The 27,208-nt window shown below is 43.3% G+C and overlaps 2 protein-coding genes across 2 annotated transcripts in view; one reads left to right on the top strand and one right to left on the bottom strand.

Annotated features, from left to right (window-relative positions):
* Nucleotides 1-167: 167 nt before the first annotated feature.
* Nucleotides 168-15,385, top strand: LOC106569407 (leucine-rich repeat-containing protein 52). The gene is made up of 3 exons (XM_014140745.3): nt 168-628; nt 792-1,422; nt 13,600-15,385. The coding sequence occupies exons 1-3, from the start codon at nt 575-577 to the stop codon at nt 13,944-13,946; spliced, it is 1,032 nt and encodes a 343-aa protein (XP_013996220.3). The 5' UTR covers nt 168-574; the 3' UTR covers nt 13,947-15,385.
* Nucleotides 15,386-25,353: 9,968 nt separating this feature from the next.
* The window catches only part of LOC106569408 (protein zyg-11 homolog), a 29,973-nt gene continuing 28,118 nt past the window's right edge, over nt 25,354-27,208 (bottom strand). The window contains exons 13-14 of the mRNA XM_014140747.3: nt 26,197-26,294; nt 25,354-25,972 (exon numbers count right to left, since the gene is read on the bottom strand). Of these exons, the coding sequence (XP_013996222.2) occupies nt 25,782-25,972; nt 26,197-26,294 (289 nt within the window). The 3' untranslated portion in view covers nt 25,354-25,781. The remainder of the gene's footprint in view (nt 25,973-26,196; nt 26,295-27,208) is intronic.

Raw genomic sequence — 27,208 nt, 5'->3', positions numbered from 1 at the left:
GTGTAATAACCATCATACCATCTTTAAATAGGCACTAGGTAATTTCATTTCATTGATAAATAAATACATTGAGATAGAGTGTTCTGTTGGGCCATTATAGTGTCACAATTGGCTATACCCTGGGCATTCCATTTCCAGAACGATTTGGGTACATTGGTAGAATTAGGTAACCTCTCCTAGCTTGTGCGACTGCTTGACTCCAGTTGTTTAGGCTTTCTTTAGCTCCGTCCTCTCTCTCCTCACACACTCGATCCAACGCGTGAGCAGTGAGAGATCACCATACCGCCCACATTCTCATTCGCGGCTCAGTTTCAGAGAGGACAGTCAGACCACCACACTTGCAGGAGACCAAAGACTATTATAACACTAGGCTAGGACGCGCGAACGAACTCTCCTGCATATTAAGTTCAAATGGCAGTTGTTACACAAAAATGATTGATACTAGAAGAAACACTCTAATCGACCAAATCGAATTACAGAGAATTGGAACTGAGAGGGCGCTTGGGCGTCTGGAGTCCATCAGTTCCACTATAATGGATACGCACGGGAACCAAAACGTGAGGCGACTCTCGGAATGAACAACACAAACTTGCAAGGACAAGTGGCCAACGTCAAACCTCATTATCAGGTAACTATAATTTAATAATTCGAAATAGTTAATAGCATTTACGTTAGGCTAACTGATAGGCCCTAACTGGCAGAGGATATAGGCTATCAATGAATAATGTGGCGTGGTTTGTCCAAACGTAATTGATGAAGTCCTCACCAGTGTCATGCGTCTTGCTCCGCAGCCCAGCGCGCAATCCTTGCGGCTCATCATTCTGCTGATCCTAGTCATGGGGGTGGCCCCATCCCCAGCTCTGACAGCGGGATGCCCGGCACGATGCGTATGCGATGACCAGCTGGTGGTCCAGTGCGCCGGGCAGCACCTCACAGCCTTCCCCACTGACTTGCCGCTGGCCACGCGGCAGCTCATCATCTCCAACAATCGCATCGTGGAGCTGCCGCCGTTGCAGCTCAACTACCTGTCGGACTTGGTGTACTTGGACTGTAGCAACAATTCCTTGACGGAGATTTCTATGTCCACATTCGGGAACCTGGGGAAGCTTGCTTACCTGGACTTGTCCTTCAACACCTTAACGCGGATAGAGGACAGGACGTTCGGGCCGCTCTCCAGCCTCGTGATGCTGAGAATGACGGACAACCCCGGCCTGTTGGATATTCACCCGGACGCTTTCGCAAAGAACTCGGCGCTGCAGGTGCTGGACGTGAGCCGGAACAACCTGACGGTGCTCAACATCAGTTCTCTCATCGCGCTGCCCACCCTGCGCTCGGTCGGCCTCAGCGGGAATTCCTGGAGCTGCGACTGCGATAACGAGGACCTCTGTCTCTGGGTTCACATCGAGGCATTCAAGTTTCAAGGTAAAACTAGCTGCACCTTCAGATATAAATATGAATCCAGATAATTCCCTCTTTCTATATGGTTTGTGTAAGTTTGGTGGTTTTGTCTTACCTTTCTCATTTGTGTGAGGGTTGTGTTAGATGTGCTGGCCCATAGGACATAGCTACTACGGTACTATGATTATATTCTGTGATATGCTGTACAAATCATACCAACATCATACACATTGATATACAATATGGATTTGCAAAGTCAGTATGGGGGCTGGACCAATAGCAGGAGAGGACCACCATTCTCTCCAGCTCTGCACTTCCCAGGTCTCTCTCAATGAATGTTTCCATGTTCACACGCTCCTGAAATGCTCACTGAAAGCATTTCACTTTCCCAACCACATGCACTTCATATAACATAGGTCAACTACATGTTTCATTTATGAGTTCATGAATGAGATCTACTACACTAAGACAATTAAGACATTTAGGAAAGTCATTTCAAATAGAATATGTGGAAAGACTGATATGAATATTGTTTATGCAGTAGTGGTGCGTGGGTAAAATCACAGGGGAAGCCAATCCAGGAAAAAAAGCCATATTACAACCTATGTGTTGTGATAATTGCGTTGTTTACCCTATAAACTATTAGTTCATATGCCTTGACACCGTGATATATATATATATGCTTAAGGCTGAGACATTAAGAAGAATATATTCAACCACACCTTCACATTTGTTTCATTACAAAACCGGAGAACAAGTCCACAAAACATATTGCATGCAACAAACAGTATATGACCTACAACATGGTCAAGGAAAGTAATGTTTCCCACATTTTCGGACTATTAAACAACTATTGATTTAGAACCACTGAGAGTTACCGCAAGTCGCAAAGAAAACAGGAGCTGACTCCACTATTCCAGCACCATTTACACTTCAACATTTCAACATTATCTAATCACCTCTGCTTAGTCTAATACAGAAACAACTAAAAGATACCAAAAACGATTTAGTTCAATCAACGTTAGCTAAATATGATGTGGCTGTCCAAGGTACTGATTTGTGTGTGTGTGCGTGTGTGTGCAAGTAGAACACACATGTTGACTCACTCTGCTTGTAAAGAAACGCCAATGCCATTCTCCTCTTTCATGTTGCCTAAATGGTCTATGACTGTCATACATTACATGCTTTTAGTTTTTGTTGTCATACTCCTAGGCTACCTGGCTGAAATACTTCCTCGCTAGCCTAACTTCCTTTCATGGGCAACGATAAGCCAGGCCAGATAGTTATCATTAGCATACTACATCTAGCAAAATGTTGATCTTCCATGCTCTCATGCCAGGGGCACAATGTATTATTTTATGGTTGGATCAGAATCTCTTTATAATCATTGGCCAGTATGGAGAATGAAGTAAAACCACAAGTCCAAATCCCCATCTACATCCAGGTTCATTTAGGAAAGGGATGATTTTATCTAGCTAGCTAGCTAGCCCCCTGAGGACAACCAAACTAGATGCAACAATGAACGTTTTTCAATAATGACATTTGGCCTGTGATGTGATTGGTCTGAAGTCAAATCCAAACTGGCTTCCCTTGACACTTTTTTTGGTGCGCCAGGACTATTCATAGCAGAGCTCACTCAGTTTAGCTCAACACTGATTGGCTATTATTTTATTCATTTTTTATCAAGGGAAGCCAAATCCTCGCTGGCTTCCATTGCATTTAATGCTACGTGCGGAAACAACTCTTTCTGACCAGACAGCATCAGATAGAGACACTACACATACTGAGACAGAGCGGTGCTGTTTCCTTCGCTCTGATGCTTTCTCCAGTGAGATACATCCAGCCTCTTGCGAAATGAAGGACATTTGTGACACACAGAGAGAGGAACGATAAATTATTCGTTTTTTTTCCTTCTTGGCATCCAGGAATACACGCCACCGTGTTTATGACAGCAGCAGTAAAATAAACTTAATGAAAAAACTTAAACGTGTTAATGTATATATTCCTACATTTCATGTGCAGTTGCCTGCATCACAGGGCCTAGGGTGTCTTAAAATCAAAATCAAATGAAATTGTATTTGTCACATGCGCCGAATACACCTTATAGTGAAATGCTTATTTACAAGCCCTTAACCAACAATGCAGTTAAAAAAGAAGAAGAAACCTACAAAAAAATAAGAATAAGAAATAAAGGTAACAAATAATTCAAGAGCAGCAGTAAAATAACAATAGCGAGGCTATATACAGGGGGTACCGGTACAGAGTCAATGTGTGGGGGCACCGGTTAGTCGAGCTAATTGAGTTAACAGGTGACAGTGGAGGCTAATAACCATAACAGCAATTGAATATGATCTGATAACACAGGACTGAAATGAGATACATACTGAGGAGCCTTTCTCTTATTCCTTTATTCACTCATGCAATTAAGGCTTAATCCAAAAAACCCAGGGTCTAGATGTCAAATGACCAGTGAATGTCATCTCCCCGTGTTCACCTGCACATGCTCCACCAACCGCTTCCACTTTAATCAACAAACTATATGCCTATGTAATGAAGGTGGCTCGGGGAACCACACTCATGTGATCAGTAACCTTGCCTGAGACCTAAAGATTTTGGTTAGCTCCATAGGCCTTTAGATAGGCTTTAGCTCAGTGGACTAACAGTCTTATGGTGTGCAATAGACCTCAGTTCAAATCCAGCCGGTTACATAATGCAACAAAATTCTGTTTGGAATAAGGGTCGATTCTTTTTTTTGTTACATTCTCGTATTTTGACAGATTAATGCATTTGGAAAGTATTCAGAACCCTTGACTTTTTCCACATTTTGTTACATTACAGCCTTATTCTAAAATGGATAGCATGTTTGTCTTCTCATAAATCTACACACAATACCCATAATGACAAAGCAAAAACGGTTTGTAGAATGTTTTGCAAAAAAAAAAAAAAAAATGAAATATCACATTTACATAAGTATTCAGACCCTTTACTCAGTACTTTGTTGAAGCACCTGTGGCAGCGATTACAGCCTCGAGTCGTCTTGGGTATGATGCTACAAACTTGGCACACCTGTATTTGGGGAGTTTCTCCAATTTTTCTCTCAAGCTCCGTTAGGTTGGATGGGGAGCGTCGCTGCACAGCTATTTTCAGGTCTCTCCAGAGTTGTTCGATCTGGTTCAAGTCCAGGCCCTGGCTGGGCCATGCAAGGACATTCAGAGACTTGTCCCGAAGCCACTCCTGCGTTGTCTTGGCTGTGTGCTTAGGGTCATTGTCCTGTTGGAAGGTGAACCTTCACCCCAGTCTGAGGTCATGAGCTCTCTGGAGCAGGTTTTCATCAAGGATCTCTCTGTACTTTGCTCCGTTCATCTTTCCCTTAATCCTGACTAGTTTCCCAGTCCCTGCCACTGAAAAACATCCCCACAGCATGATGCTGCCACCACCATGCTTCACCGTAGGGATGGTGCCAGGTTTCCTCCAGACATGATGCTTGGCATTCAGGCTAAAGATTTCAATCTTGGTTTCATCAGACCAGAGAATCTTGTTTTTCATCGTCTGAGTCCTTTAAGTGCCTTTTGGCAAATGCCAAGCGGGCTGTCATGTGCCTTTTACTGAGGAGTAGCTTCTGTCTGGACACTCTACCATAAATCCTGATGGGTGGAGTGCTGCAGAGATGGTTGTCCTTCTGGGAGCTTCTCCCATCTCCACAGAGGAACTCTGGAGCTCTGTCAGAGTGACCATCGGGTCACTCTGACAGAGTGACCAAGGCCCTTCTCCCCTGATTTTTCAGTTTGGCCGAGTGGCTAGCTCTAGGAAGAGTCTTGGTGGTTACAAACCTCTTCCATTTAAGAATGATGGAGGCCACTGTGTTCTTGGGGACCTTCAATGCTGCAGAAATGTTTTGGTACCCTTCCCCAGAGCTGTGCCTCGACACAATCCTGTCTCGGAGCTCTACAGACAATTCCTTCGACCACAAGGCTTAGGTTTTGCTCTGACATGCACTGTCAACTGTGGGACCTTGTATAGACAAGTGTGTGCCTTTCCAAATCATGTCCAATCAATTGAATTGACCACAGGTGGACGCCAATCAAGTTGTAGAAACATCTCAAGGATGATCAATGGAAACAGGATGCACCTGAGCTCAATTTCAAGTCTCATAGCAAAGTGTCTGAATACTTATGTAAATAAGGTATTTCTGTTTTTTTTATTTTTTATAAACGTGCAGAAATGTAAAAAAAAAATCTGTTTTCGCTTAGTCATTATGGGGTATTGTGTGTAGATTGATGAGGAACAAAATGTTGGAAAAAGTCAAGGGGTTTGAAGACAACGAATACTTGATTTGGATTTGTTCAGTTTGGAGTCTTCTGCTGCATTTTTGGGATGTGTCAATACACAAAAGAGCAGCTATTTATAGTGCACCTCACTGAGCAAGAGCCAGCCATATTACTAAAACCATGATACACTTACTAATGGGCATCCCCCGCACACACATGCACATGCGCACACACACGCACACCAGCTCATCATCCTCTCCCCTGCAGCTCAGGCAGAATCCTAAACTAGTCCTGTAAGAGCTGTCCTATTTTCATGCTGCTCATTGCCTTTGTCTGCTTTAATTTGGAGTGTCCTTTGAAGCGAAAGCTTGCAGCAAGGGAGAACACACACACACACACTCCAGACTGCAGTGTTTTACGCAAAGAGCTCATCTGGAGCTCACCTGTTCTGAGAGGCACTGTCTGTCTGTCGTCTCAGCAGTTTAGAAATAATGCATTGCTAGAAGGAAGGGAAGAAAAACCCACAGAAAGAACTAACAGATTCTCCACTGCTGTCTCACCTCCTAAAGATTAGCATACTGCCTGTAGTTAGCAGTTACATAATGAAGGGGTATTTTAGGGTGGCAGGTAGCCTAGAGCGTTGGGCCAGTAACCAAAAGGTTGCTGGTTCAAATTCCTGAGCTGTTTAGGCGAGATATATTTGCCAATGTGCCCTTGAGCAATACACTTAACCCTAATTTCTCCTGAAAGTTACTCTGGATAAGTGTCTGCAAAAAAAATCATAGAAACAGCGTGGTGTGGGGATGGGACGGGGAGAAGAACCCTCTCCTTTGATGTTGGACCCTGAGGGGGAGGCGCCGGCGGCTTCCATGCCTTGGGGAGAGAGAGGGCTCTAGCTAAATAGAGGGAGAGAAGTAGAAGTAGTACAGTGTTCACTGAGAAGAGGAGGGTGGTGTGTTGTATTATTAAAAGGAGTGCTACTATAGTGGTGTCAGGAGGTCTGAGGCGAGATCAGATAACTATTGAAGTGTATTGTGGTGTGTATCTCTTTCATGAAAACTCCCCACATCTGTGCTGCTAAATTAGTTTGAAAACTCTCAGGGCATCTGAAGACAAAATGGAATGTCTTTGGAGACAACAGGAGATCCAGGCCCATCTCTGTCATGATCCTATATCCGTCATCCCTAAAAGTCAATTTGTGCTTGATCTGAAAATGTGGTCGGAGGCGCCGTATGGAGGGTGTGACGCAATTGCGGATCCTCTGGAGGCATGCAGAGGCCAAATTGAGCTCCGTACCGCATTGCTGTGTGCCTCCCAAATTTTGTAACAATGCGGAGGGCTCCGTAAATCTCCGCATTGACATAATTGGTTGACGGTAGGTGGGGGCGAGAGGTCCTGTATAAACCCAAACTCACTTCCTTGACAACTTCCTTCATAATATCTCTGCGCTGCTCCGTGGAGAGCAAGAAGTATGAATGCCCTGACTTCTGCAGAGGCAGTATCAACGTAAATGCTGCCGATGCAGACGTAGGATTGACCATGCAGCACCTTCTACTCTATCGTCAGTGATGCACCTGCTTATTTACTGTGTTCAGTTCTGCCTCTCCCCTGCTTTTATTCATATCACCAGACAGAGAGCATAGGGTAAATTGCGACTGTGATGTAGACTAAGACAAATCAAGAGAATACTGTGTGTGAATTCCTAAAATGGAACACTAATTAAGTATTCATTTGATGTTAATCAAAAATATCTCTTCCTACTATTAAACATTACATTACTGTTATTTGATCTGTATCTTCCAATACACCATATAATCCTCTGCAGCTCCAATCAGATTTGTACTCAATAGATTAGACTAGTACAACATACACTACATGACCAAAAGTATGCGTACACCTGTTCGTCGAACATCTCATTCAAAAATCATGGGCCTTAATATGTAGTTGGTCCCCCCGTTTGCTGCTATAACAGCCTCCACTCTTCTGGGAAGGCTTTCCACTAGATGTTGGAACATTGCTGCGGGGACTTGCTTCCATTCAGCAACAAAAGCATGTCATGACGTTGCCCTCTTTGGGTTTTCTATGCACCATCCCCCTACCTCCCCCTACCCAGGCTCTGTGAGAGCGGTCGTAAATTCCTAAAAGAATGCCCCGCCACATGGCCGCAGTTTTGAGACAGAGTGGGTTTCATAGAAATAACCCAGGAATTCTTCCACCTCACAGGACTGGAGAACCGAACAACATTTATGTTCTGGAGAAGGTATAAAAGATCGGTGAAGAATCCAGCTACGAACTGGTCCGTTTGGTACAATTTTGTGAAATTCATGAGAGACAATACGGCCACATTACCATGGCGCTGTTTATATAATAGCCTCAGTTGTGAGACTTGCATCTAATGGTTGTATAAAATGAATGAATAAGGATAAAGCTATTTGGAATATGTTGGGATGCTTGTAAGATGTTAATGTGAGAGAATTGTATTTCTGTTTAAAGTTTCACCAAGTCATCGGCACGCCCCCATGAACAGGCGGGACCTGGCGTCATGAGACAGCCCTTTTCTGTTATTCCGAATATAATATATTATAATATATATCTAGAACGAGACCGAGGATTCCTCCATTACGAATGGCTAAAGGTTGGAGACCAGCTTACCTCGATAACCAGAGTGTAACGGCTGTCTATGGAAGAAGTGGACCAAAATGCGGCGGAGTTAGGGTTCGTCATATTTAATGTCACGCACACTATGCATTTACAAAAACAACAAAAACTGACAGCCAACACAGTCCTGTCAGGTGCAACCACATTGACAAGCACAATTACCCACGAAACACAAAGGAAACGTAGGCAACTTATGTGTGACTCCCAATCAACCACAACCCTCTACAGCTGTGCTTGATTGGAAGTCACACGGCCAAAATCAATGAAACAATAAAAAAACACACTCCCTTCTGCCACGTCCTGACCCAACTACACCCTCTACTGGTCAGGACGTGACACAGAGGGCCAAGTTTTGACCATGCATTCCTCGTTCTGAACTTTAACCATACCACGTGGTTAAACTCTTAGACTATTGATACCGACAGAATAATAACAAGTCTTTGATATTAATTACTAGTCTGCAGCTAGGAATTCGGTATCATTGAACGCGAAGACCGACGAAACATCTGTCCTATAATGACATTAATGAATGACACTTTGAAATATCCATCCTAACCGAGAGAGAGAGAGAACGCGAGGACAAAACTCTCCAACAGAACAAACTTTTCAACAAAGATCCCGACGACACACTGAGCGTAAATATATATATTGATTGCAATTGTTCCCAAATGAGTGAGCGTTCATGTGCAAAGGTTTAGCATATCAATTGTTAGAATTATCAACCCTTTTGTCTAACAAGCCGCCATGCCGGTTTAGCCCATTAGGGCACATTCTCCTATAATTTCCTTGTAACCATAGCTACTGTTTGTTATGCATTTCTGTGAATTACTTAGTTAGTAAATAAATGATTTTAAGACAATTGATGTATGGATGACTCATAGTGAAGACTGGGTTCGTGCAGATAACCAACAATTTACGACATTTGGAATGAGACTGATGAGGTAAACGAATATATCATTAATCCGAAGACTAATAGATCAGATATTATGATATCTGAAAGTTATATTAGGAAAATTATAACTTTGTAATCTGAATATTTTCCTTGGTGCCCCGACTTCCTAGTTAATTACCGTTACACGATTAATCAGTTTAATCGCGTAATAATAATTACAGAGAGTTATTTGATAAATATGTCTTCAGTTTTAATGATGCCAAAGACACGACAAGCATTAGTGAGGTCGGCCACTGATGTTGGGCGATTAGGCCTGGCTCGCAGTCAGCGTTCCAATTCATCCCAAAGGTCAGGGCTCTGTGCAGGCCAGTCAAGCTCTTCCACACCGATCTCGAGAACAAACATTTCTGTATGGACCTCACTTTGTGCACGGGGGCATTGTCATGCTGAGGAAAGAGACTTCCCCAAACTGTTGCAACAAAGTTGGAAGCATAGAATCATCTAGAATGTCATTGTATACCGTAATGTTAGGATTTCCCTTCATTGGAACTAAGGGGCCTAGCCCAAACCATGAAAAACAGCCCCAGCCCATTATTCCTCCTTCACCAAACTTTACAGTTGGCACTATGTATTCGGGCAGGTAGCGTTCTCCTGGCATCCGCCAAACCCAGATTCATCTGTCAGACTGCCAGTTGGTGAAGCGTGATTCATCACTCCAGAGAACGCGTTTCCACTACTCTAGAATCCAATGGCGGTGAGCTTTACACAACTCCAGCCAACGCTTGGCATTGCGCATGGTGATCTTAGGCTTGTGTGCGGCTGCTCGGCCATGGTAACCCATTTCAATAAGCTTCCGCCGAACAGTTCTTGTGCTGATGTTGCTTCCAGAGGCAGTTTGGAACTCAGTAGTGAGTGACGCAACCGAGGACAAACGATTTTTACGCGCTGCACGCTTCAGTACTCGGCGGTCCCGTTTGGTAAGCTTGTGTGGCCTACCACTTCGCAGCTGAGACGTTGTTGCTCCTAGATGTTTCCACTTCACAATACCAGCGCTTACAGTTGACCGGGGCAGCTCTAACAGGGCCGAAATTTGACAAACTGACTTGTTGGAAAGGTGGCATCATATAACGGTGCCACGTTGAAAGTCACTGAGCTCTTCAGTAAGGCCATACTATTGCCAATGTTTGTCTTGGAGATTGTGTGGCAGTGTGCTCGATTTTATACACCTTTCAGCAACAGGTGTGGCAGAAATAGCCAAATCCACTCATTTCAAGGGGTGTCCACATACACGATATACAGTTGAAGTCGGAAGTTTACATACACTTAGGTTGGAGTCATTGAAACTTGTTTTTCAACCACTCCACAAATTTCTTGTTAACAAACTATAATTTTGGCAAGTCGGTTAGGACATTTACTTTGTGCATGACACAAGTAATTTTTCCAACAATTGTTTACAGACAGATTATTTCACTGTATCACAATTTCAGTGGGTCAGAAATGTACATACACTAAGTTGACTTTGCCTTTAAACAGCTTGGAAAATTCCAGAAAATGATGTCATGGCTTTAGAAGCTTCTGATAGGCTAATTGACATAATTTGAGTCAATTGGAGGTGTACATGTGGATGTATTTCAAAGCCTACCTTCAGACTCAGTGCCTATTTGCTTGACATCATGGGAAAATCAAAAGAAAACAGCCAAGACCTCAGAATAAACATTGGAGTCCTCCACAAGTCTGGTTCATCCTTGGGAGCAATTTCCAAACGCCTGAAGGTTCCACGTTCACCTGTACAAACAATAGTACTCAAGTATAAACACCATGGGACCACCCAGCCGTCATACCGCTCAGGAAGAAGACGCATTCTGTCTCCTAGAGATGAACGTACTTTGGTGCGAAAAGCGCAAATCAATCCCAGAACAGCAAAGGACCTTGTGAAGATGCTGGAGGAAACAGGTACAAAAGTATCTATATCCACAGTAAAACGAGTCCTATATCGACATAACCTGCAATGCTACCAAATACTAATTGAGTGTATGTGAACTTCTGACCCACTGGGAATGTGATGAGAAATAAAAGCTGAAATAAATCATTCTCTCTACTATTATTCTGACATTTCACATTCTTAAAATAAAGTGGTGATCCTAACTGACCTAAGACAGGGAATTTCTACTAGGATTAAATGTCAGGAATTGTGAAAAACGGAGTTTAAATGTATTTGGCTAAGGTGTACATAAACTTCCGACTTCAACTGTATACAAATGTATGTCTCAATTTCCTCAATAAGTCCATCCATGCACAATATATGGACAAAACCGGCCAATTCTGTGGTGAAAAATATGCCAGTGTAAATAGTGCGTGAACAAAGTCTGCTGGCATGAAACACAGAATACAGAGCAGAGCACAGCCAGTCAGCCAGGCAGAAACAGTAAAAGCCTTTTGAGCTGATCCCGAGAGAACCCCCTAACACAAAAATTGCGAAAACAAAAGCAAATTAATGTCTGTTGAAATTCTCCAACACTCTGGTTATTGCAATCACATTTCAGGCATTGTTCTTCTTCAGAAAATGACCCCTAACAAACCAAGACTTCTGGATGATATCCAGGCAGCCATACACACAGTATGATCATCTTTGAGTCTTTAGCATCTATGATTAGACCATAATAATGTATCAAATGATTTGCTCCCCAAAACCCATTTATAGTAGTCTATTCCTCTTCCACAGCAGAGTAGGAGTAAGCTGTCTGGTCTTTGATGCTACAGCACAGGAGTTCCCGGTTCTGACAACCGAAACAAAAATCCCCTTGTCTATTGACATTCATGATTTCTGAGTGAGTGAGGGTCTTAGTCATGATCCAGGAGCCTGCTGGATGCATGCAGCTTAGCAGAAGAAAATCCCTTCTATCTGATTACTGTACGAGTCAGGCACAAAAGACAGAATTACCCAGTGAAATCCAGTAGGGTTTGAAATGTGCTTGAATTATTCAAAAGCTTCGGATTTGGTGTAATGTAATATCAACAACACACCAATAACAGACAGCAGCTCCTATTCTGTTATTTTCTGATAAGGGAAACAAAACTATTTAGCACGTGCTGTTTTCTTACATGGTATTTTATTTATATTTTTTGCTGGAAATTGAAAGATATTTCAGGAGGGAGTGTGTGTTACCTAGCTCTCATGAAGGTTATGTAAAACGATATCGTGTAATGTGTTTGAATTATTCAACAGGCCACAACTCCCTATTTGATGAAATATAATATTGATATCACCTTCCCTGGGTGGCTTACCTACGCACTTCAACACTTCAAATAACATTTCCATCATTATCCAGGTCGCAGTTGCAAATGAGAACTTGTTCTCAACTAGCCTACCTGGTTAAATAAAGGTGAAATAAAAATAAATAAATAACAATCATTATGTGTATGCAGAGTACCGACTAACGCAAATGCACCTGATTAAGAATATTTTCCACATCAGCTTTATATAGAAAAACAAAAAACAAAGTCATGCTCAATAGAAATGCTGAAGTTGTTGGTTGGGGAATTGATAATAATAGTAGCAGTAAGTTGTTCTTATGTTGGTAATACTGTATGGGCTCAGTACTAATTGTAATGTCTACTAGGATGGTAATACTTTTTGGATAGTCCCAAGTAGATGTTCAATAACTGTGAACAACATTTCAACTATCTACTAACCACAGGAGGCTGCTGAGGGGAGGACGGCTCATAACAATGTCTGGAACGGAGCATATTGAATGGCATCAAACACATGAAAACCATGTGTTTGATGTATTCGATACCGTCCCACTCATTCCACTCCAGCCATTACCACGAGCCCGTGCTCCTGTGCTCCTGTGCCCTAACCTTAACCCTAACCTTAACCCTTATCCCAACCCTGAACTTAACCCTAACCGTAGCAAGCAGTTACTTATCAACAGATGGTCATACTATCACCAAACTATCTATATATCATCTATATGGGACTATCCAAGTAAAGTGTGACCAAAACGGTCTTCACTAATATAACTAGGACACAGAGTTTTTACTGGTCAGGTGACATGGTCAAGAAAAACTCTGGAGCTCCAATCATTACAACTACTGATAGGCTCCTAGTGTATCACCAATAAAAATACTAGTGTGACTTTTTATTTAACCTTTATTTTATCAGAGAGTCATACTGAGACCAAGTTCTCTTCTACAGATGAACCCTGAATTACAGAAATGACAGAAAATAGACACATCGAAACACATATAGACACATATAAATTCAAAATGCAAGCAGAAAGAAAAACACGGTAACAAAAAACAAACACACTCATTAGTAATAAGGTCAGGACTTATGAGAGTACTGTAGTTAACCCCCACCTGTGCTGTGTTCTCTTCCAGATGAGGGCCAGACGGTGTGCCGAGGTCCTCCTGACCTGCAGGGGCAGCGTCTGGGTGAGCTGGGGCTGCAGCTGCGGTCGCGGTGCCACCAGGGCCTGGGTTCCTGGGACTACCTGTTCTTCCTCGCCATCGGCTTCGTCATCTTCGCAGCCGGAACGGTGTCAGCGTGGGCCATCGGCGTGGTCATGGTACTGTACGAACGCTATGTCAAGAAGAAGAGCGAGCAGATGGACCCCGATGACGAGGTTGAGCAGGACACAGGACCTGGCACGGGGGGCGGAGGTGGTCACCATGCCAACCCACGAGGTAATGGGAATTTGAAAAACACTGGTCACATGGTGGTATGACTCCCCCCTGTCCCACAGCCTCCCTACCGACTGTGCCTCGGAACCTACAGAACTACAAAACCTTTGATGTCATCAAATGGCAGAGGTTAAGAAGAAACTACAAAGCAGAGCACACTGGGATTAATAAAATACAGAAGAGAGACAACGCAGAAATGTGCCTGATTTTCATGGTGATTGAGAGTTGAATGGTCATAGTTCCTTAAAGTCCCAGTGCACAGTGTTTTGTATCATATTGTACAACAGCTGATGAACCTAAGTTTGTAAAAGTGTGACAAAATGTGATCAGTGTTATTTACTGATAGTTGAAAATGCAATTTAAACAGGACCTTCTAAATCAGCATGGATGGAGTTTTGGCTTGCTTGGTGACATCACCAGATGGTGTAAGTTATAGACCAATAACAAAGTGACTTCCAAACCTCTCTGCCAATAACAGCTAGTTCAGGTTACATATCCCTCCCATTAGGTCCCGCCAATTAGGCCCCTCAATCAGACCACTCCCAGACAGTTATGGAAAAATTCTTGCTTGAGAAATAGTTTTTTGCTAAAAAGCTATTTTTGTTTCTTTTTGACCATTTTAATGGAATACTATTACAGTAAGGTACTTAACTGTTACTCAGAAATGATTTAATATTGAGATAAAAACAGCTGCATTGGGCCTTTAATATACTATAATAATAGGATTCAATTCTTTGGTCCTGTGTGTGTGTGTGTGCTCACTTTGGTAGCCTGTGTGTGTGTGTATCGGGAGTTTGACTCCCCTCTACTATTAGCCAAGAGATCCTCTCTAAGTAGAGCCCTGTCTGCTGAGGGACTTGGCTTTAACCCAGCTGGCTGTTGGAGCTATTCTGACCGGCCTCTCAGTGGGGCCAGGGAACTACAGGACATGATAATTGATTTCCAGCCTTCCTGCTGTCCGTGTTTAGTAGGATGCAGAGTCCCGTCCACTCCACCTGTCTCTTCATGCACTGACTGCACCAAAAATCTTACAGTACCTACTGAATTATAGAACAATTCTACAGCAATAACACAAAACACTTCTACTGTGAAGCGTAATGATTATTATGAAGCACAGTACTAGTCCTACTATGGGACAGTTGCTTTCATCTGACCCAACCCCCTTAGAATAGTACTGACCATCCATCATTCTATATCCCACGACGTTAGCACTGGCTTCTTTTAAAGCTAAATGCTATTCAGATCAGGTGGATCAACACTTTCTCACTGTCCTGTCCTGTTGGTCCTCTGGCTGCACTATGACGTTAATCCTGACTCGAATGTTATAAACTTAGTAGAGGTGAGTCTCTCCATTCATCCCAACAACAGCAGCTGCTCTAAGGAGAGGCTTGTGGCTGGATTACAGTGGCTCTGAGGGGCTGTAAGAGGACATATCCATTACACACAATGGATTGATCAGCTGGAGAGGTTGTGTGAGAAGGAAGGAGGGAAGGAGAAAGGGAGTAACACACACACACACACACACACACACACACACACACACACACACACACACACACACACACACACACACACACACACACACACACACACACACACACACACACACACACACACACACACACACACACACACACACACACACCACCCCTAGGATGTGGCGCACATGGGTGTTAGAGAGATAAACTTGGGTCCAAGGTGCCCCCCCAAGATGAATGCACTTCATTAATGTATAGACAGGATTCAGAAGTTCTGTTCTGATACATCTAAGCGACTGGGAGCATGTTCTCTAGGAATACTAGAGGTAGTGTTGGCTGTTGGGCTGGTTTCCTGATCAAAGCAGAGATGTTACTACAGTTATCTGACCTTTATAGTGACACTGTTTATGTCTCTCTCTAGTCAACACCAGGCGAGTCTGAACAAGGAGATATGTTGGTGCTATGAACATAGTACTGTAACCCTCAAATAGGAGACTCAGGAATGTGTGTTTCTTTTGAGGGGGGGTGAGAAACTTTATCTCCCTAGCTTTATGCATTTCATTTAAATGATCACCCACTGTATGCCAACAGACATTAACATATTGTTAGTCTATCTAGGAGGTTGGAGGGTGCTCATGGACATTTAAAAAAAAAACTTTTGCCTTTATTTAACTAGGCAAGTCAGTTAAGAACAAAACCTTATTTACAATGACGGCCTACCGGGGAACAGTGGGTTAACTGCCTTGTTCATGGGCAGAAGGACAGATTTTTAACTTGTCAGCTCGGGGATTCGATCCAGTAACCAACGCTCTAACCACTAGGCTACCTGCCGCCCCAACATGTAGGCTTGCTTGGATGCCTCAATGCACATTTTCAAACACAGGTTTCTGGTTGCTATCATACTTGCATGTCATACAACAGCCATAGTATGTGGCTACAGTACCATACCTGCATGGTCCCTACAGTACACATATAATCATGCATTCACTATGCATGTTTAGTCCAAGGTCTGTTTATTCACTTTTTAACCACATACCAGGCGTAATAACCCAGATATGCTACAGTATGAGGACATCACGTTCTGGTAAACTCTCTGTTTAGGCAATAGTAGGGTAGGCACGAGGTGCACTTGGAGAGGGGAAGGGTAGGGCCAGGGTGCTGCAACAGAATACCTGCTATAACTCTAACTTATATCGCCACGACAACCCTGCAGGAATGTCAAGGAATAACCACGTCTGCCCCTGTTTTAATAAACCACAGAACGACCCTCTCCCTTTTCAACCAGTTTCCCTCCAACACAAACGCACACACTCTGACCCCAATCCAGCTACACACCATCTTCGTCATTCACTGGACGGGGTACTGTGAATCTTCCAAGATAGCTTAGAGGTCCATTTATGTTGATTACTGAATATTGCGCTCACATAAAACACGGGTCTTGTTTGTGGCTTCATTGATTGGGTGGGTGAGAGGTTGAGCAGCATGTGATCCAGGAAGGAGCAGGCTGTTAGAGTTAGACACAGTCACAGCTGTCTCTCTGAGCTAGCTAGTCACGTGGGTTACGGCGGTGTGGCAGGCGGAATGACATCATGCACCCATGTGTTTGTGTTCTTATATGGAGCCAGCAAGGGCCAAGAGTTAGATTCACTGCCTTGCCTATACATATGTCCCCCCCCCCCTCCAATACACACAAACACACCTGCACACCCACCCACCCGCACACACCCACCCCAACTAAGAACTGGGTGCCGACTTTTTCATTATTTCTTCATAACAATTCCTTGGATAGAATCAAAATTAACACTATAGATTTACCGTAAGCTGGGGTCGGGACAGAAGACAACTACTGTAACTTATATTAAGTGAACATCTCTTACGCTTACAATTGTAAACATATACAACGGTATATAATGAGTGTTCTGTACCTGTTTTGTACCTTTCTGATGTGGTTGTGTCTGTCTGACTTATTCTGACAGCACAAAACCATGGGAATCTGAAAAAGCACAGGTTGATTAATCAAATGAACGACTGATTTACAGTATGACTGATTGATGTAGTAGGGCAGGACAGACCCAGTTGGTTCCTCTGTGGTATAACTGCTCAACAGGCTCAGGGGGCCTGCCAACTCTGTACCCTTCCACAGCAATAAAAGTCATTGGATCGGAGATGTGGTGTCCTTTTGTGCATCACAGAACAGCCTGTGGAGGTTTCCTGCTTTGTCTTGTGAACAACTGCCCACTCTCATTGAAGCAACGGAAGTTCAAGGCTGACCACGGTACTGCAGGCATTGTTAGCAGAAAACAGGATCCCCATGATAATGAATGAAAAAAATGGCAATCTTTGTGTAAATAAATACAAATTTGAAGACAATAATAGTACTAATAATTGCTTCTAATACACCAGATGTATGTCCTTGAACCGATTATTATAAAATCACACACAGAAGAAGTTATGAGGATAATTACCCCGTTCGGCCTTCAACTTGAGTTACTCAATGAGAGCGGGCAGCACTGAGCTAGCCTGCAACATCATCCTGGAGTAGCTTAAACTGTACATGTTATGTCTCCATGAGACACCATCTTAACCGACTTCATGGCTTCAATGCGTTATTGAATCTTCACATAGAAATGAATGGTGTCCCGTGATCGATGGCTTTGTCCATCCATATATACAGTCATTCTAACTCCCACGGTATCCATGTCTGACTGTCCTCTGTCCTTTAACTTCCACGGTATCTGTCTATAACTGTCCTCTAACTCCCACTGTATCTGTCTCTCTGACTGTCCTCTCTGTAATTCCCACTGGATTGGTCTCTCTGACAGTCTTCTGTAGAGGGACACTGGCTGTTTGATTAACACTAAAATAAGTTACACGTGTTGTTGACCTAATGGTGTAAACACACACATACACACACACACACACAGATATATCCCTCTCTGTCTTTCAATGTAGAGTATTCTGAAATATTGGATAGAGTATTCTGGGTGTCCAGACTGGTCCAGAATGATGTTAATCCAATGGGGTTGGCTGGGAGAGGGAGATAACGAGATGCTTACTCACGCTAAGCTCTCACAGAGGAGTGAGAAGTACAATTATATTTCAGTCTGGAACAGACAGAAATCTGCAATTTCCTCTGTGGTATTTGTGTGTGCGGGCGAGAGCCTAAAACATATTTGCGGAGTCTTTTTTCCTCACTTTGTCTGTTCTGTCTGTTCCACTTCCTTATCTCCAATCAGTCTCTCTCCTTTATCACTCTCACTCTCTTTATTCCTCTCGCTTTTTGTGATATTTCTGACTGGGGGCCATGGACCCTGCTTTTTCAACTGTCGTTTTCCCTCTGCCTTTCTTTTTATGAGTCTCTCTCTCCCTCCATCTCTCTCTCTATCCATCTGTCTCAGGTATCACTTTAATATTGATCACAACAGGCTATTAGCTATCAGTGGGCATAATGTACAGGCTAACAGCTATCAGTGGGCATAATGTACAGGCTAACAGCTATCAGTGGGCATAATGTACAGGCTAACAGCTATCAGTGGGCATAATGTACAGGCTATCAGCTATCAGTGGGCATAATGTACAGGCTAACAGCTATCAGTGGGCATAATGTACAGGCTAACACCTATCAGTGGGCATAATGTACAGGCTAACAGCTATCAGTGGGCATAATGTACAGGCTAACAGCTATCAGTGGGCATAATGTACAGGCTAACAGCTATCAGTGGGCATAATGTACAGGCTAACAGCTATCAGTGGGCATAATGTACAGGCTAACAGCTATCAGTGGGCATACTGTACTAGTTACATATCTAAACTTCTCATGCATCTGTATAACAAATAGCAGTCCAACAGGACTTTCTCACTCAGAACAATTAATAATATACTCAAATCAAATTTTATTTGTCACATACACATGGTTAGCAGATGTTAAGGCGAGTGTAGCGAAATGCTTGTGCTTCTAGTTCCGACCATGTAGTAATATCTAACAAGTAATCTAACAATTTCACAACAACTACCTTATACACACAAGTGTAAAGGAATGAATAAGAATATGTACATAAAAAGATATATGGATGAGCGATGGCCGAAAGGCATAGGCAAGATACAGTAGATGGTATAGAGTACGGTATATACATATGAGATGATTAGTGTAGGGTATGTAAACATTATATAAAGTGGCATAGTTTAAAGTGACTAGTGATACATTTATTACATCCAATTTTTTATTATTAAAGTGGCTAGAGATGAGTCAGTGTGTTGGCAGCAGCCACTCAATGTTAGTGATGGCTGTTTAACAGTCTGATGGCCTTGAGATAGAAGCTGTTTTTCAGTCTCTCGGTCCCAGCTTTGATGCACCTGTACTGACCTCGCCTTCTGGATGATAGCAGGGTGAACAGGCAGTGGCTCGGGTGGTTGTTGTCTTTGATGATCTTTTTGGCCTTCCTGTGACATCGGGTGGTGTAGGTGTCCTGGAGGGCAGGTAGTTTGCCCCTGGTGATGCGTTGTGCATACCTCACTACCCTCTGGAGAGCCTTACGGTTGTGTACAGTTGCCTTACCAGGCGGTGATACAGCCCGACAGGATGCTCTCGATTGTGCATCTGTAAAAGTTTGTGAGTGTTTTTGGTGACAAGCCAAATTTCTTCGTTGAGTGTGAGGTTATTTTCCTGACACCACACTCCGAGGGCCCTCACCTCCTCCCTGTAGGCCATCTCGTCGTTGTTGGTAATCAAGCCTACTACTGTAGTGTCGTCTGCAAACTTGATGATTGAGTTAGAGGCGTGCATGGCCACGCTGTCATGGGTGAACAGGGAGCACAGGAGAGGGCTGAGAACGCACCCTTGTGAGGCCCCAGTGTTGAGGATCAGCGGGGTGAAGATGTTGTTTCCTACCCTCACCACCTGGCGGCGGCCCGTCAGGAAGTCCAGGACCCAGTTGCACAGAGCGGGGTCGAGACCCAGGGTATGGGAACAGCAGACTGGGATAAGGCTTGATTCAATATGTCCGTAAACACACCAGCCAGCTGGTCTGCACATGCTCTGAGGACGCGGCTAGGGATGCCGTCTGGGCCGGCAGCCTTTCGAGGGTTAACACGTTTAAACGCTTTACTCATGTTGGCTGCGGTCAAGGAGAGCCCGCAGGTTTTGGTAGCGGGCCGTGTCGTTGGCACTGTATTGTCCTCAAAGCGAGCAAAGAAGTTGTTGAGTTTGTCTGGGAGCAGGACATCGTGGTCTGCGACGGGGCTGGTTTTCTTTTTGTAGTCTGTGATTGACTGTAGACACTGCCACATACCTCTTGTGTCTGAGCCGTTGAATTGCGGCTCTACTTTGTCTCTATACTGACGCTTAGCTTGTTGATTCCCTTGCGGAGGGAATAGCTACACTGTTAGTATTCGGTCATGTTTCCGGTCGCCTTGTCCTGATTAACCTGTTAGGGCTAGGGGGGCAGTATTTACACGGCCGGATAAAAAACGTACCCGATTTAATCTGGTTATTACTACTGCCCAGAAACTAGAATATGCATATAATTATTGGCTTTGGATAGACAACACCCTAAAGTTTCTAAAACTGTTTGAATGGTGTCTGTGAGTATAACAGAACTCATATGGCAGGCAAAAACCTGAGAAGATTCTGTACAGGAAGTGCCCTCTCTGACCATTCCTTGGGCTTCTTGACTCTTTTTATTGAAAACTTAGGATCTTTGCTGTAACGTGACACTTCCTACGGCTCCCATAGGCTCTCAGAACCCGGGAAAAAGCTGAATGACGTCTTTGCAGCCCCTGGCTGAAAAACATTAGCGCCTTTGGTAAGTGGTCTATCAGAGGACAATGAGACTGAGGCGCGTGTATGAGGCGACCCCATGTTTTTATTTTCTCTCTCTTTATACTAAAACACGGTTTCCCGGTTGGAATATTATCGCTTTTTTACGAGAAAAATGGCATAAAAATTGATTTTAAACAGCGGTTGACATGCTTCGAAGTACGGTAATGGAATATTTAGAATTGTTTGGTCACGAAACGCGTCAGGCACGTCACCCTTCTTTACACTTCGGATAGTGTCTTGAACGCACGAACAAAACAGAGGATATTTGAACATAACTATGGATTATTTTGAACCAAACCAACATTTGTTATTGAAGTAGAAGTCCTGGGAGTGCATTCTGACGAAGAACAGCAAAGGTAATAACATTTTTCTTATAGTAAATCTGACTGGTGAGGGCTAAACTTGGTGGGTGTCTAAATAGCTAGCCCTGTGATGCCGGGCTATCTACTTAGAATATTGTAAAATGTGCTTTCACCGAAAAGCTATTTTAAAATCGGACATAGCGAGTGCATAGAGGAGTTCTGTATCTATAATTCTTAAAATAATTGTTATGTTTTTTGTGAACGTTTATCGTGAGTAATTTAGTAAATTCACCGGAAGTTTGCGGGGGGTATGCTAGTTCTGAACGTCACATGCTAATGTAAAAAGCTGGTTTTCGATATAAATATGAACTTGATTGAACAAAACATGCATGTATTGTATAACATAATGTCCTAGGGTTGTCATCTGATGAAGATCATCAAAGGTTAGTGCTGCATTTAGCTGTCTTCTGGGTTTATGTGACATTATATGCTAGCTTGAAAAATGGGTGTCTGATTATTTCTGGCTGGGTACTCTGCTGACATAATCTAATGTTTTGCTTTCGTTGTAAAGCCTTTTTGAAATCGGACAGTGTGGTTAGATTAACGAGAGTCTTGTCTTTAAAATGGTGTAAAATAGTAATATGTTTGAGAAATTGAAGTAATAGCATTTCTAAGGTATTTGAATAGGATTCAGGATTCCACTGGCTGTTACGTAGGTGGGACGATTTCGTCCCACCTTCCCTAGAGAGGTTAAAAGCAGTGGTTCGTCCTTTCAGTTTTGCACGAATGCTGCCATCAATCCACGGTTTCTGGTTGGGGAAGGTTTTAATAGTTGCTGTGGTTACAACATCACTGATGGACTTGCTAATAAACTCGCTCACCGAATCAGCGTATTCATCAATGTTATTGTCCGATGCTATGCGCAACATATCCCAGTCCACGTGATCAATGCAATCTTGAAGCTTAGAATCAGATTGGTCGGACCAGCGTTGAACAGACCTGAGCACGGGCGTTTCCTGTTTTAGTTTCTGTCTACAGGATGGGAGCAACAAAATGGAGTCGTGGTCACTTTTTCCCGAAAGGAGGGCGGGGCAGGGCTTTGTATGCGTCACGGAAGTCAGAGTAACAATGGTCCAGAATTTTTTCTGCCCGGGTAGCGCATTCGATATGCTGATAAAATTTAGGGAGTCTTGTTTTCAGATTAGCCTTGTGGCAAGATAGTATTATTAGGGGAAAAGGGATCAAATCACAATAACCAAATCCACAACAAGTTCTGTGTTACTCTAAGTCTGTATTAACTTTTTTTTCACAACCTTCTCGCGACTTGAACTTCTCTGTAATGTCACACTCCAGGGGGACGTGACCTTTGACCCCCCCAAGACTGTCCCCCAGAGTTCCAATGACCTCTGGCAAGTTCACTATAGTACACCACTCCAGAGGGTCATATTTCAAGGTACACTATATATACAAATGTTTGTGGACACGCCTTCAAATTAGTGGATTTCGCTATTTCAGCCACACATTGCTGTCAGGTGTATAACATCGAGCTCACAGCCACACAATCTCCATAGACAAACATTGGCAGTAGAATGGCCTTACTGAAGAGCTCAGTGACTTTAAACGTGGCATCGTCATAGGATGCCACCTTTCCAACAAGTGAGTTCGTGAAATGTCTGACCTGCTAGTGCTGCCCCGGGCAACTGTAAGTGCTGTTATTTTGAAGTGGAAACGTCTTGGAGCAACAGCGGCTCAGCCGCTAAGTGGTAGGCCACACAAGCTCAAAGAACGGGACCGCCGAGTGCTGTAAAAATTGTCTGTCCTAGGTTGTAACACTCACTACCGAGTTCCAAACTGCCTCCGGAATTAACGTCAGCACAAGAACTGTTTGTCGGGAGCTTCTTGAAATGGGATTCCATGGCTGAGCAGCCACACACAAAACTAAGACCACCATGTGCAATGCCACGTGTCGGCTGGAGTGATGTAAAGCTCGCTGCCATTGAACTCTGGAGCAGTGGAAACGTGTTCTTTGGAGTGATGATTCAAGCTTCTGGCAGTTCGAAGGACGAATCTGGGTTTGGCGGATGCCAGAAGAACGCTACCTACCCCAATGCATACTGCCAACTGTAAAGTTTGGTGGAGGAGGAATAATGGCCCGGGGCTTTTTCATGGTTCGGACTAGGCCCCTTAGTTTCAGTGAAGGGAAATATTAAGGCTACAGCATTCTAGACGATTCTTTGCTCCCAACTTTGTTTGGGGAAGGCCCTTTCCTGTTTCAGCATGACAAGGTCCTTACAGAAATGGCTTGTCGAGATCGGTGTAGAAGAACTTGATTGAAATGCACAGAGCCCTGACCTCAACCCCATCGAACACCTTTGGGATGAATTGGAACACCGACTGCGAATAGAGTGCAGAGGCAGCCACATCCTCTGACAGGAGAGTGGAGACCGGTATAGACCAATGATTTATATATACACTAGATGACTGATAGGGGCACTGTGTTAAAGCCACCATGCCTCCATCTTGGCACTCCTCCCCTTTAACTAGGCCACACAGGAACATTCAATGTTGTCTTGGTAAGAAACTCCTGTGTATATTTTGCCTTGTGATTTAGGTTATTGTCATGCTGAAAGGTGAATTTGTCTCCAAGTGTCTGTTGGAGAGCAAACTGAACCAGGTTTTCCTCTCTGATTTTGCCTGTGCTTAGCTCTATTCCATTTATTTTCATCCTAAAAAAACTCCAAAGTCCTTGCTAATGACAAGCATACCCATAACATGATGCAGCCACCACCATGCTTGAAAATCTAAATAATGGTATTCAGTGATGTGTTGTGTTTGGCCCAAACATAATGCTTTGTATTCAGGACATAAAGTTAATTTCTTTGCAACATTTTTTTCAGTTTTACTTTACTGCCTTATTGCAAATAGGATGCATGTTTTGGAATATATTTATTCTGTACAAGCTTCCTTCTTTTCACTCTGTCATTTAGGTTGATATTGTGGAGTAACTACAATGTGGTTGATCCATCCTCAGTTTTCTCCTATCACAGCCATTAAACTCTAACTGTTTTAAAGTCACCATTGGCCTCATGGTGAAATCCCTAAGCGGTTTCCTTCCTCTCCGGTAACTGAGTTAGGAAGGAACGCCTGTATCTTTGTGATGACTGGGTGTATTGATACACCATCCAAAGTGTAATTAATAACTTCACCATGCTCAAAGGTAGATTCAATGTCTGCTTTTTTAATTTTTACCAATAGGTGCCCTTCTTTGAGAGGCATTGGAAAACCTCCCTGGTCTTTGTGGTTGAAAACCTCCCTGGTCTTTGTGGTTGAAAACCTCCCTGGTCTTTGTGGTTGAAAACCTCCCTGGTCTTTGTGGTTGAAAACATCCCTGGTCTTTGTGGTTGAAAACATCCCTGGTCTTTGTGGTTGAAAACCTCCCTGGTCTTTGTGGTTGAAAACCTCCCTGGTCTTTGTGGTTGAAAACCTCCCTGGTCTTTGTGGTTGAAAACCTCCCTGATTTTTGTGGTTGAAAACCTCCCTGATTTTTGTGGTTGAAAACCTCCTTGGTCTTTGTGGTTGAATCTGTGTTTAAAATTCACTCCTCGACTGAGGGACCTTACAGATATTTGTATGTGTGGGGCACAGAGATGATGTAGTCATTCAAAAATCATGTTAAACACTATTATTGCACACAGAATGAGTCCATGCACCTCATTATGTGATTTGTTACACAAATGTTGTATCAGCAATCCAGGGTTTATATACATCATCGGTATAGACTCAGCAACGCAGCACCTCAGAGCCCTCTGGTGACAGAGACTGGATTTTAAACTCCAAACACACAGTACAACGGTTTGTTGTTACATTCCTGTTTAATTAGGAGAGCTGATTATTCTAGTCTCTTTGAAAGTTGTTTTAATTATCTCAACTAAAAATAGCTCTGCTATTCTTTTTAAAAGCAGCAACTATGCAGTTATCCAGGTCACTTACTTCTAGAACAACTCCAGTGATTTTTTAGAATGTTTCTACAGCTAGGTATTGAGGAGTCTGATGCCAAAAAGTGTCTTTCTGAGCATTTAAACAAATATATTAATATATATTTATTTACCTAATTCCCACCAATGCAACTACTATAAAATACATATAGTAGACTGTACACAGAAAGAGAGATGCCAGATATCCAATTTATATTTAAACACACCCTTTCCTAATACCCAATTAAGAAAAAAAATTAAAATCCTCCTCCCACCTGTGACTAAGGGGTCAAGGGTCACAGATCCATCATGACCTCCCATGATGTCCCTTTTCTGTCTGTGTTCTCAGGGGATTGCTGGTGGTCTGGTGGCGCTCCACCATACCCAGGATGCTCTCTGCCATCCCTCTGACGTTGCTGTGGGTGTCAAGGTCAAAGGACAAGGTCTTCAGGAGTTCCACTGCCCCCTCCACCTGGAGCATATGGCAGTACTGCACACCTGGAATGAAATATAATCACACATTATATACAATGCATTTAAAGCACCTCAATAATATAGACCAACTAGTGAGAGAACACCTCCTCAGGCCACAAACATTCTATGTGATCAAAGGACTATGCATGTGCCTACAGCCCAGTATCTTACAGCTATCTTCAAGTTATTGAAATAGTTCCCCAAATGATACCATGTACTGTAAATGACACACACACACACACCCTCACCATTCTGAGTGCAGACGAGACGCATAGCCCAGACAGCCCATAGCTGCACTCCAGCAGGCTGAGAGGTCTGAAGCAGGGAGAAGAATGGCCGGAACGACCTGAGGGAGGAAGGGAAATAAGTAAGGAGGAAGGAAGAGAAAGAGAGATGAACAGAGAGAGATGAACAGTGAGAGAGAGAGATTAACAGAGGGATTAACAGAAAGAGAGAGAGAGAGAGGAACAGAGAGAGAGAGGAACAGAGAGAGAGAGGAACAGAGAGAGAGAGGAACAGAGAGAGAAAGGAACAGAGAGAGGAACAGAGAGAGGAACAGAGAGAGAGAGAGAGATTAACAGAGAGAGAGAGAGAGAGAGAGAGAGAGAGAGCGAGAGAGAGAGGAACAGAGAGAGAGGAACAGAGAGAGGGAGAGGAAGAGAGAGAGGAACAGAGAGAGAAAGAGTAAAAGCCAAATTGGATTTATACCAAAACATCGCACGACTGATCATATTTACACCCTACACACCCTGATAAACATGTCCACCAAAATAATACCAAAATATACGCTTGCTTTATCGACTTCAAAAAGTATTTGATTATATTTGGCATTACAGGACTGTTCTACAAAGTCATTGAAAGTGGTGTAGGGGGTAAAACATATGACATAATTAAATCAATGTATACTGGCAATACGTGCAGCATTAAAATTGGCAAGAAAATAACAGAATTCTTTAACCGGGGTGGGGCCTTCGCCAGGGTTGCAATCTGAGCCCTGTACTCTTCAATATTTACATAAAAAAAAAAAAAATCCTCAGCCCCTGGTGTTAGTCTCCACAATTCAGAGGTTAAATGCCTACTCTTCACAGAGGACCTATGCCTGCTGTCACCCACAGCACATGGCCTACAGCAGAGCCTGGACCTGCTAGAGCAGTACTGCCAGACCTGGGCCCTGGCAGTAAACCCCAAAAAGATGAAAATAATGATTTTCCAGAGAAGATCCAGATCTCAGGGAATTAGACCAAAGTTCTCAATTGGTAC

Source organism: Salmo salar, chromosome 14 (genome assembly GCF_965601325.2).
Source record: "Salmo salar chromosome 14, fSalSal1, whole genome shotgun sequence".
Lineage (NCBI taxonomy): Eukaryota > Metazoa > Chordata > Actinopteri > Salmoniformes > Salmonidae > Salmo > Salmo salar.
Note: the sequence above shows the minus strand (reverse complement) of the source record. Positions and strands in the feature narration are given on the sequence as shown.